The sequence below is a fragment of the Arvicola amphibius genome, chromosome 2 (assembly GCF_903992535.2).
Source record: "Arvicola amphibius chromosome 2, mArvAmp1.2, whole genome shotgun sequence".
Lineage (NCBI taxonomy): Eukaryota > Metazoa > Chordata > Mammalia > Rodentia > Cricetidae > Arvicola > Arvicola amphibius.
This window is the reverse complement of record NC_052048.2, coordinates 17,582,643-17,595,882: the sequence shown is the minus strand read 5'-3', so window position 1 is coordinate 17,595,882 and position 13,240 is coordinate 17,582,643. Positions and strand designations below refer to the sequence as shown.

Below are 13,240 nucleotides of genomic sequence, written 5' to 3'. Positions count from 1 at the left end.
CACCGTCAGCCACATTCAGAGAGTCCGGTTTGGTCCCCTGTTCCATCAGTCCCATTCCAACTGGACTTGGTGGTCTCCCATTAGATCTGTCCCACCGTCTCAATGGCTAAATGCACTCCTCACGGTCCTGACTTCCTTGTTCATGATCTCCCTCCTTTTGCTCCTCATCAGGACCTTGGGAGCTCAGTCCCATGCTCCTATGTGGGGCTCTGTCATTTTCTCCATCCAATGCCAGGTGAAGGTTCTATGATGATATGCAAGATATTCATGAGTATGGCAATAGGATCTGGACATTTCTGGCACCCTCTCCTCAGCTGCCCAAGGAACTAGCTGGGGGCATCTTCCTGGACACCTGGGAACTCCTCTAGAGTCAAGTCTCTGCCAACCCTAGAATGGCTCCCTTAATTAAGATATATAATTCCTTGTTCCCATATCCACCCTTCCTATATCCCAACCATCCTATTCCCCCATAAGAAGGTGAATCCAAAGAAAAACATATAGTTATCCTCCTGGATATTGGAAATAGACAAGATTGCCGGACAAAAAAGGTGGGGTGGGATGGGGGGATGAGGGATGGGGAGAGAAAAGTGTAGCCATTTTTATTGCCACAACTCTATAGCATTTCAAAGTCCCTGACAGCAAGCAAGCTGCAGCATTCTGCTCACAGACCACATTCAGGTGGACTGCCTGCTTGAAAGAGTCAGAGTTTGCTCTGGTAGGACGGACCAGAATGGCTCAGCTTTTTCCTGCTACAGCTGAAAACCGAAAGGCATGCATTCAGCTTTTCATCAGCAACATTTAAGTGTTTCCTGGCAGGACCTCTTAAAAGAGCGGCAGGGTTTTGCAGCTAAAGCTGAGTCAGGAAGTCTCTCTTAGGTGAGAGTGCTTGCTTGCATCTAGCAAGCAGAACAGACCAAAGAAATTGCTACTACCAAGAAAATATGCTTTATTCTTTTCCAAGCTTTCTCAGGCTTTCTGTGGATTCAGTTATCCAAGTCTGGGTGCCATTTGTAGTAGAAGCAGCAGGCTGCATCCTACCACCCAGCTCCCACACAGCCAGCTTTACACCCGAAATAATTACATGGAAACTGTATTCATTTGAACAATGCCTGGCCCATTAGCTTCAGCCTCTTATTGGCTAACTCATCTTGACTAACTCATATTTAGTAATCTGTGTAGCACCACAAGGTGGTAGCTTACCAGGATAGAGCTTAACCTGCGTCCAACTCAGAGAGGAGAGGCATGGCGACTGACTGAGGCGTCTGCCTGACTCTGCTTTCTTTCTCCCACAATTCTGTTCTGTCTACTCTGCCTACCTAATTTTCTGTCCTACTCAAGGGCCAAGGTAGTTTCTTTATTAACCAATAAAAGTAACACATAGACAGATGACCCTCCTCCATCATATGGACCTAACAGATATTTAAAGAATATTTCACCCAAACACAAAAGAAAATATATTCTCATGGAACATTGTGGTGGTTTGAAAGAAAATGGCCCCAAAAGGAGTGGTGCTATTAGGGGCTGTGGCTTTGTTGGCATAAGTCTTGCCTTGTTGGAAGAAGCATATCACTTTGGGGGTGGGCTCCTTTGCTCAAGCTATGCTCAGTGGTGCACAATTTTCCTCCCGTTGCCTGCAAATCAAGGTTAGGTCTCTCAACTCCTCTGGTATCATGTCTGTCTACATGCTGCCATACCCTGCCATGAGGATAATGGACTAAACCTCTAAAAATGTAAGTTAGTCCCAATTAAACATTGTCCTAATAAGCGTTGCCATGGACATGATGACTTTTCACAGAAACAAAAACCCCAACTAAGACAAACTTCCTTGAAAATTAACCACATACTTCAACACAAAGTAAGTCTCAACAAGAAAACTGAAATAACATCCTGTATTCTTTATAACCACCTCAGATTAAAGCTGGATTCCAATAACAGAAACAACGCAAAGCTTACAAATTTATGGAAACTGAACAGTTCTCTATTGAATTAAAAATGAATCAAGACAGAAATGAATAAGGAAATTAGAGACTTTCTAGATTTTAATAAAAATGAATACACAGTATACCCAAACTTTTAGGACACAATGAATGCATTTCTAAGAGATAAGTTTATAGCATTAAGTGCCTACATGAAAATCTGTAGAGATATCATACTAGTAACTTAACAGCACATCCAAGAGTTCTGGAACAAAAGGGAAAAATTAAACTCAAAAGAAGATTGCAAAAAATAAAACAAACTCAGGACTGAATCTATAAAATAGAAATAAACAAAAATATTAAAAGAAACAATAAAACAAAGAGTTTGTTCTCTGAAAACAATCAAAATCAATAGATTAACAAAGCTTTATTTAAATTAAGGAGGAGATAGAAAATCCAAATTAAAAAAATTAGAGATGAAAAGACAGAACATAATTAGACACTGAAGAAATTCATGCAATTATAAGAGCATACTTTGAACACCTATACTCAACAAAATTGGAAATATAAGATAAATGAATAATATTCTTGATACATACCACTTACCAAAGTTAAATCAAAATCAGTTTAAACAGACCTATAATCCATGTTGAAATAGCAGTAATTAAAAGCCTTCCAACCCAAAATCCCAGGAACAAACTTTCAAAGAAGAGTTTATACCACTACCTATCAAATTATTCCAGAAAATAAAAACAGAATATATATTTTCTAATTTGTTTTATTGGGTCATAGTTATTCTGATACCTCAAACAACATAAAGATCCCAAAAAATTATAGACCAATTTCCTTTATGAACACAGATGAAAATTTCTCAATAAAATACTTGCAAACTGAATCCAAGAACATATCAAAAGAATCATTCACCATGATCAAGCAGGTTTTATCCCAGAGATTAAGGAATGGTTCGAAATATGTAAATTAATAAATGTAATATACCATATAAATAGACTGAAAGACAAAAATACATGTACATCTCACTTGATGAAAAAGGGCCTTTGACAAAACTCAACAAAATTTCATGATAAAAGTTCTAGAAATATTAGGGATACAGGAACATGGCTAAATATAAAAAGATAGTTTACAGCAAGCCCATAGCCAACATCAACAGAAATGAAGAGAAATTAAAAGTAATTCCACTAAAATCAGGAACAAGGAAAGGTTGTCCATTTTCACCATACCTATTCAATACAGTACTTGAAGTCTTAGCTTGAGCAATAAGACAACTAAAGAATATCAATGAGAAATAAAGAGGAAAGAAAGAAGTGAAAGTATCTTTATTTGGAAAAGATTTGAAAGTATATATTAGAGACCCTAAAAAAAATTTCCCTGGGAAACTCCTACAGCATATAAACACTTTCATCAAAGTAGTTGAATAAAAAATTATCTCACAAAACTCAGTAACCTTCCTATATACAAATGACAAATAGACAGAGGAGAAATCAAGAAAACAACTTAATAATAGCTTCAAATGATATAAAATATCTCCTGTCACTCTATCTAATTCTTAATGTGTTTTATCATTTTAATTGGTCATAGGAGACCGAACCATGTAACCATCTAAATAAATAACATAAATTTGACAGTTTTAGTATAACTTTTATCAGAAAGGTAAGCATAATAAAACTAAACTATCTGTGAACATATGATCTTAAAGTATTTTAAGGCTGTCTCTAACATAAGTCTGTCTTACAACTATCTATGAGACAAACGGAAGTCTTCCATTTACACAGATACAAGTTATTCAATTAAACTAATGTTTTTAATTCTCTGTTTTTTTCATTGCATAGTTGCATTCATTTGTTTTCTCTCTGTTCTTACCAAATGTCTGACAAGTATCAATGTGAGCAAAGAAGGTTCATTTTGTTTAATTGTGTAAGAATTGGCATAATCGAACCAGATGGTAGTGGTGCACTCCTGTAATCCCAGCACTCAGGAGGCAGAGGCAGGTGGATCTCTATGATTTCAAGGCCATTTTGTCCTAAAGACTGATTTCCAATTTACATACCTACTGTGGAACCCTGTCTCTGGAAAAAAAATAAGAATTGGCAAAATCAGTTTAACTTAAGTCTGAAAAAAAGTCCATGTTAACTTATGAGCTTTGTCAGAGCTCATAAGTGAGTTTTTTTATGAACAATTTTTATAGGTTGATCTAGCTGTTTTCTGTCCTGCATCTGCCCATATAGCTTTATACTGGCATTATATGGCAATTTTACTGGCATTAATGTGATGAAGCATTATCCCAGTGCTGTACCCAATTTAAATACTGTTGAAGAAATGACTTTGTGGTCTTTTACATTTAAATAAATTGGCTCTAGTGAATATTTGAGGGCCACATTGGAAAATAAGATGAACATTCAAATAAGAACCTTGAGTAACAATAAATTATACTATCAAAATAAAGCAGACTCATGTGTGCAGATTTAATAATTCGTATTGGACCTCATTTTTAATGTGCTCAATTTTGCATAGAGTCTAAAAGCAAAATATCCAAAAAAAAAAAAGCTGGGCAGTGGTGGTGAATGGCTTTAATCCCAGCACTCGGGAAGCAGAGGCAGGCGGATCTCTGTAAGTTCGAGACCAGCCTGGTCTACAAGAGCTAGCTCCAGGACAGGCTCTAAAGCTGCAGAGAAACCCTGTCTTCAAAAACCAAAAAAAAAAAATCATAGCAAGCAAGGAAGATGGTAAATGGCTTAAACAAACACTGTCAGTAATTTTGATTAATTATTTTCTCTTGTCCATTATGTGTCTCATTTTCAACCACAGTTGAATACCAGTGCACTTACTTTCCCAAATAAAACAAACTGTGGCAATGGTCACAGTCAAGTGAATTCATCACATCGAGATCTTTGGTGTTCTGATCAAGCTATACATCCCATGACTGCTTCAGAGACATGAAGACTTCTGGGAAAAATCTCTTGACACTGAAAGGGCTTACTTCCTTGACCTAAACTTCTACCAACATCTTTTTTATCTTGTGTATACATTTAAACCCTTTTTCTTTTTAATTCTGTGGCTAATGTCAAGAAAAGGAGCCCTACAATAAGATATCAAATGAATTCACACATATTCCTTTATTGTATCATCTGGCGATAGACTGCAAACTTTGGAGTAGAACCTCAACTCTCATTTGCTAGCATGGAACTGAAGGCATATTCTCTTTCAAGTTTTATGAATATTTTCTTCTCCTATACCACATGATTTGGGTATTCAAGTAGAGATATCAGTTAGTAAAATTTTAATTCCTAGTAATTGAACCCTGTAGGAAACTGAAAGATGGAAATTAATTATTTTGAGATGGTATACTTGAAAGAAATAATCCTGAAGTAACCTGGGACTATGTTCAAAGATTATACCTAAACAAAAATAGACTTACAAAAAATAATTTAAAGTGAATTCTGTATATTTTGCTTTTATTAAGCTTCTCACTCCCCTTAAGAACTTAATAAACACTGACTGCTGAAAGTTAATACTTATAACGTTTTTATTTGCAAGCTATAGATATAGATACTCTCTTTCACCTACTCTCACCCATTTTCTTTGCCTTCTGATGTAATTATAAGTAATATAAAACTAATATATATTAGTTTATTATATTATAAATAATGTAATAAAAAAATAAACAAAGGCATGAAATATCATATCCTGTAATTTTCCAAATGAGAAAAGAGTCATGAAAACCAGATGATACTTACTTCTTTATCCCAGCAAGAGCTCTCATTCTGTGAGATTTAACAAGCATTGCTTTCATACAAAGGCTTCCTTCCTGACATAATACTTGCACTTTCTTGGCAGTGGTGGCACATGCCTTTAATCCCAGCACTCGGGAGGCAGAGGTAGGTAGATATATGTGAGTTCGAGGCCAGCCTGGTCTACTAGAGCTAGTTCCAGGACAGCTTCTAAAGCTACAGAGAAACCCTGTCTCAAAACAACAACAAAAAGAACTTGCACTTTTGTTGTTTAATTATAATTTCAGTAATTTTGTAGATATTTCTTAACTCACTGTGAATTTCACTGGACTAGCTTTGGATACAGGGTCTAAATCAAATATCCATCTTAAGAAACTGAATCTATCTTTTCAATAACAAGATTTATGTTTCTATTTATTCAGATATTCATTTAATGATATATAATATAGTTTAATAAATCTGAAAAATAAATATACATATAATTTTCCTGATAATATTGCAAAGAATACTTGAAATTTTCATGTTCTCAATAGTTATTGATGATAAATAGCTATATTTTTAATATTTTTGACAATGTTGCTAGACATTCATGATATTATTCTAATCAACTAATCATTTTGTGGATAACATTGTATTACTAATTATGCAAAACATTATGAACACAAAAGTAATTCTTGTTATTAATTTTTTGTTTATCACTCTCTATTTTGCTACAATCTCTAGCTTTCCTACAAAGCTCTCCTTATTCTGATATTTGTATGAACTATTTTATAGTTCACCATTAAGCACAGTATTCTTATGTTTGTTTAGTATTTTTATTGACCATGTGTTATATACTACTTATATTTCGCTCAAGGAAATGTTTATCCAAGCTATTAAAACCATTAAAGGTCTGAATTAACCAGAAAACAAATTATATTGAAATTTGACAAGAAAACACTTAACATTAAGAATTATTGGATATAACAAAGTGTTGAGTGCTAGACCAATCCAACACTTTCCCTGAGATACTGATGAATGAAGAAAGAACTCAACCCCTTTTCTAGAGCCGCATACATGCTTGGCAGAGCCAGTCTTGGGCCCTGACCTCAAGGAACCTGCAGCTTTGGATCTTGAGAACCCAGACTTCTTAGTCTGAGGGACTCTGCTTAGTACAAAGCTGCTATGTGCTTGGCCTCTGCCGCTCTTGAGAGATTCTGTGCTCCTCTTGTGTAACAACATTGCTTAATTGACTCCTGATGACTTGTCCTATTGCATAATAGTTTTTGCCAACTTGTCCTATTTTGCCATTCTTGAAAAACTGTGTATAAAATGTTGTGCTTCTCAATAAACTTGCTTGTCAAAAAAACATAATTTGTCCAATACTTCTTGACCCCAGCTTTCTTATATTCTTTATCTTATTGCTTTTTCCCCTTCATCTTAGGACCCTGTCACTGAAGAATGACCTACTGGCCAAGGTTAATAGAAGGGTAAGTATACTGTCAAACAGTAGTCCAGGCAAGGCTAACAAACTCTAAAAGGAAACTCTTCATTGCCCATTATCCTCTTGAAGGAGATTGGTGCTACCAGAAGCAGACATGTCTCAATGTCAAGAAAAGTCAAAGCTCTTAAACCTTTTAATGCCATATTCTGTAGATCTTTGAAGTATTGAAAATTATCTAACTAAAATATATCTCTGTATATTTAGAAAACCTAATTAATATAATTAAAAGTTTGATTATTATAGATGACGTCTATTAATCTGTATTTCTTAACTATATGTTATATTTTAAGTGAACTGCACAAACACTATACATTAAATATGAGCAGAAATACATATATATAGTGTAACAAAATTGACATTAAATTTGTATTAGTAGACCAAGATCCATACCAATGCAAAGTATTCATCTCTGTATCACATCCCTTTATTTTTTTAAGAAATTGACTGTGATCATTAACCATTTATAAGCAATCATTTTAAAATAAAAATAGACATATATAAACAATCATTTTGGGAATTCTGATATAATTTTCTTCAAACCTCTTCCTATTTTTATTGGTCAAATTATTTTTAGGATTCACAGAGACCTTTCAGGGAGTCTTGTTCCATCAATCCGCATTAGCCTGGAAGGAATTCACAGGTTCCTATCCTCTGTGGAAACAAAAACAGAACATCATTTCCAAAGTAACATACGCTTACACTCAAATTTTGAAGTCAAGATACATTTATATTGGTTTAGCTGAGGAGCCCTTACAGTCAAATGTCTCTCTGGAGTTAGCTCATTAACAGTCAAAAAATTCAAAGAAAACACAGTAGTATAAATAATCCAGATTCTGTGTATTCTCCATCCTTATGTGGCTTTTTTATGTTACTTTTATTGTCTCTTTAAAGACTTTTTTTCACTTTTTAAAAATTATTTGTTTCTGTAAGGACATTTGTTCACCTATGTTCATAACATCATTAGTTGTAATACCCAGAACTGTGAAACAACCTAGATATCCCTCAACTGAAAAATGGATAAAGAAAATGTGGTACATTTACACAATGGAGTACTTACTACTCAGTGGTAAAAACAATGGCATCCTATAATTGGCATGGAAATGGATGGAGTTAGAAAAAAATCCTGAGTTAGGTAAACCCAGACCCAGAAATATCAACTTGGCTGTACTCAACTATAATGAGCCTGTAGTCCATGACACTAGAGAAGTTAAATAACAAAACCCTAGAGAAGTTAAATATATATATATATATATATATATATATATATATATATATATATATATTCCCTTAGGAAGGAAAAATAGACAAGATCTCATGAAAAAATTGGGATCATGGAGATAGGTGGAGAAAGAAGGACAGCTGGAGAGGAGAAAGGGAGAAAGGGAGGGGGAGGAGCACTTGAAGAAATGGTATTGTCGAGATGGAGGAAGGACAGAGAGAAAACAAGGAGACAGATATTTTGATTGAGGAAAACATTATGGAGCTAGCAAGAAACCTGGCACTAGGAAAATTCCCAGGAATTCACAAGGATGACTGCAGCTAAGACCCTACGCAATAGAGGAGGGGGTGCCTGAATTGGCCTTGCCCTATAGTCATATTGATGACTATTTTAAATGTCACCATAGAACCTTCATTAAACAACTGATGGAAGCAAATGTAGAGACCTGAAGAAGAGCACTGGACTGAGCTCCCAAAGTCAAGTTAAAGAATAGGAGGAGTGAGACTATGAGCAAAAAGGTCAAGACCATGATGGGGACACCCACTGAAACAGTTTATCTGAGCTAATGGGAGCTCACTAACTCCAACTGAACAAGGAATGAACTGAGCCTTTGTTTCCCAGTAAACCCAGACCCAAATAATCACATAAAAATTATATTAATTACAACACTGTTTGCCCAATCACTCAGGCATATTCCTATTTTTATATCTCAATTTAACCTATTTCTATTAATCTGTGTATTGGCACTAAACTGTGGCTTACCATTAAGGTTCTGGCATCTTTCTCCTTGGTAGCTACGTGGTGTAACTCTACCTTCTTTCTCCCTGAATTCAGATTAGTTTTCCAACTTAGATATATTCTGCCCTGCCATAGGTCAAAGAAGTATCTTTATTAACCAATGGTAATAAAACATAATCACAGCATACAGAGGGGAATCTCACATCTAATAAGTTCAAATTTAATAATTCAGACAAATCAATAAACCAAATTAAAGTTAGATTAATAAAATGTAAAATCATAAACCCTGAATGAGAAAATTATACCTACACAAATATTTATAGCAGTGTTATTTATGAAGGCCAAAAATTAGGAACCAATCATAGTTCATTAACAGTTCAAATGATTCTATTAAAAGCAATGGAGGAAGGGTGAATATGGGAGCAGGGAAGTAGATATCTTAATTAACAGAGCCATTTTAGGGTTGGCAAGAGACTTGACTCTACAGGGGTTCCCAGGTGTCCAAGGAGATGTCCCCAGCTCATTCCTTGGGCAGCAGAGGAGAGGATGCCTGCACTGGCCTTCTCCCATAGCCACACTGATGAATATCTTGCATATCACCATAGAACCTTCATCTGGTGATGGATGGAGATAGAGACAGAGACCCACATTGGAGCACTGGACTGAGCTCCTAAGGTCCAAATGAAGAGCAGAAGGAGGGAGAACATGAGCAAGAAAGTCAGGACTGTGACTTTCCACCCACTGAGACTGTGGCCTGATCCAATGGGAGCTCACGCAGGCCAGTGGGACTGGGACTGAATGAGCATGTGATCAAACTGGACTCTCTGAACATGGCAGACAAAGAGGGCTGCTGAGAAGCCAAGGACAATGGCACTGGGTTTTGATTCTACTGCTTGGACTGACTTTGCAGAAGCCTAGTCTGTTTGGATGCTCACCTTCCTAGACCTGGATGGAGGGGGGAAGGACCTTGGACTTCCCACAGGGCAGGGAACCCTGACTGCTCTTAGGACTGGAGAGGGAGTGGGAGGGGGGAGGTAAATAGGAGGAAAGGAGGAGGTGGAAATTTTTAATAAATAAATTTTAAAAAGCAATATATTCTATTCACCAATACAACACAGAAACAACACCACAACACAAACAACAAATGAAGTATAAACTACTCAACAAATTTATTAAAACTTAAGGAACAGTATGGAGTCTAAAAACCTTTACAAATCATAATTCTCTGTTAGTAAATATACACAAAATTATGGAAACCAAAGAACTGTGCATAACTATTAAAAGCAGACAAGTCGTTGGATGAGAAGAGTGTTGGTAAGATGATGCACTTCAGAGGATACTGCTGTTAGGCTTCCTGAGGGGAGTCTATTAATAATCAAAATTCTAAATAAACATATACAAATTGTATTTTGCTACATATTATGACTTACCTTTTACTTAAAACCCCATGGAGTAAAATAAGCATTTATATACACATATAGTGTAATTAAAAAGAAAAGTCATGGTTTATATATAGTTAACTATATTAACTTTTAAGTTACTGCTCACAAACTGTCATTTTATCATTAAAATTTTTAAAAATAAAAAGTTTCCTATTTCAGTACTAAATAACTGCTATAGTTATCCTTCATTCACCAAGTAACAACAGGTTCATGGTATAATCAAGTGATTCCATTAAATGCCCAACCTAATGAAGAGTTTAAAATTGGTCACTAAGAGCCTAATATTGGAGGTTTGTATTTAGGATTTAAGTAGGTAATTGTGTGTTTACATTTTTAAAAATTAGCTCTTAATAGTATTAAATGAGGACTACATCTATTAATAATTTCTTCAAAAAATTTCAAAACATTGATAACACATATTATACACAGTAATAATATTAATTATGTATACTTAATGTTTTTAGGTAAAAGAAAACGCTATACATTCTTTGAAAAATTATAACACATTTCAAGAAGCCAAAGGGAGGAATAAAATGTCCTCGAACTACCTCCTCATAGATTTCTTTGTTATCTAGAACACATGACTGTATGTTGCCTGGATACCTTAGGCAGTTGGTATATTCTTTTCTTTCAGCCTACATCCCAGATGCCTCAGTATCAAAAAAGAATTTTGCTTTAACTTAGAGTTTCCTAGAACCAAGATTAATGAGTGGGTTGAAGGATACATGAATCCAGTTATCATACAAATAATGTGAACCAGTTCATTGTGATGTTTCTCAGCAATCCATGCTGTCAGAAGGGACAGAATATAAGTAGCATAGAGCAGGAGAAAGGAGACTATAATTTTCATGGCATTTGTGTGTGCCTTGGTGTTGGGATCTTTGTGTCCTCTGGCAGTGAGCTGCATATTCTGTTGATGTTTCCATAAAGAGAAGATTAAGAGGAGAAAAGAGAACAAAGCCAGTGAAAATGGTGTTACAGAGAACAGAGTCATATTGAATAACATCAGCTCAGAAAACAGGTGAAGTCCCATACCCATGGAATTCACAGTACTATTTCTTCCATATTGATGGATCTTCTCTTTAAGAGTGACGCTCATTTTTATCAGATTTGCAAGCAAGAAGGCCAAGCTTCCCAGCAGTACCCCCACAATCAGTTGTTTAAGTCTCCATTTCAAGTAGAGAAAGATCTTCCAGGAGAAATTAGCTATTCTGAGTAAATAAAAGATGCTAAGGACTGTGGCAAGCCAGAGACTGAAGTGGCTAGAAAGCATCCAGCTAAAATAAAGAATTTGTAATTCTATTCCAATCACAAATAATGCTGGATCACATATAGTGTTGAACCAAATATATATTTCCCAGATTAGAGTAATTCTTGAAATCGCCAATGTAAGAAGGATCTTATCCATTAAGGAAAGCTTTTGTTTAGTGATGCACTCAAAGAAGTTTGACAGCACTATGAACCCATTGCTTAAATTCCCAAAAATGAACTCTGCAACTATTATTATAGTGGCAAAGCTATGCAGAACAGGTTCCATGCTCAGAGAAAGCTCTGTGTCTAATAGCACTATCATGTGCTGGCCAAGTGCCCCATGGGTGGTCCAAATGTGAGATTAAATTCTTTCTTCCTTTTTTCCAGATCCTTCTATATTTGCTGATCATACAGCAAGCTGAACATTTCCTGAATGACATTTAATCTGCACATTTTCTTGTTATTTTTTTTTTCAGCAATACTCAGTAGAGTCCTTGCTAACATGTTTGTCCACACATGGGCTGAACTCTTCAGCAGATGATTTAGAAAATAAAACAAATTCACATTTGTTGATATGCAAATCAAGATATATTCTGTTTTGCAGTTTCATCAGGTTTCAGATTAAGGAAATTTGGTTGGGATCCTTGAGTTCTAACGTCATGGGTTATATTGCCACTGAAGACTAAGGTGAAATGCAGAGATGAATTTACATTGTTTCATAAGAATTCAGTTTTCCCCAGAGTTCAGGCTTCATCCTTCTAACACTGAGAATAGAAGATGAAAACAAAAAAAAAAAGATTCATGTGAAAAATCGTTACCACTCTGTCCTCTCTCTCTCTCTCTCTCTCTCTCTCTCTCTCTCTCTCTCTCTCTCTCTCTCTCTTTCTCTCTCTGGAGAATCAGCAAAATGCAGAAAATGTTCAGACAGGAAAATGACTAATTTGATATTTGTGTCAACAAAATACTTGCAATACTACTTTATCTTGACTACAATAAGTATACCTTTACTGTCTTATGAGAAAAATATTTTCTCTCCTAAATACATGATTTATGCTTTTTTTCTCATTTTTTTATTCAAGATTTCCATCTCCTCCCCTTCTCCTCCCCCTTCCCTCCCCTCCCTTTTAAAAGGTCTGTATTTTATTAACCATATACAGTTGATCAGGTGATTTTCAGAGCATGAAGATATTTACCACTACTAAAATTATATCATCTTTGCTATCTCTTTTCCATGGTCTTATTCATATACATCATGGAGTTTAAAATCCAGGCACAGAAAAGCTAGTTATGTGGAGCTGGGGAAATAGAAAAGATATTCTGAGTAGCAGGGTAGAATGAATATACATCTCAAATGGGTCATGAATATCAACTTCCAACTGCTCAATGCTCAGGAAACTTCATTAAAGGGTAATGGATGAGGATGTGAGATGGCAATATCTGGACAT

The 13,240-nt window shown here is 35.5% G+C and overlaps 1 protein-coding gene across 1 annotated transcript; it reads right to left on the bottom strand.

Annotated features, from left to right (window-relative positions):
* Positions 1–11,148: 11,148 nt before the first annotated feature.
* LOC119806571 (taste receptor type 2 member 102-like) lies at positions 11,149–12,090 on the bottom strand. Its single transcript, XM_038318350.1, has one exon. The coding sequence runs from the start codon at positions 12,079–12,081 to the stop codon at positions 11,149–11,151; it is 933 nt and encodes a 310-aa protein (XP_038174278.1). The 5' UTR covers positions 12,082–12,090.
* Between the last annotated feature and the right edge of the window lie 1,150 nt (positions 12,091–13,240).

Bases quoted from the DNA above. Each gene is read 5' to 3' on its own strand.
- LOC119806571 (XM_038318350.1), bottom strand. From the start codon at position 12,081: ATGGAACCTGTTCTGCATAGCTTTGCCACTATAATAATAGTTGCAGAG.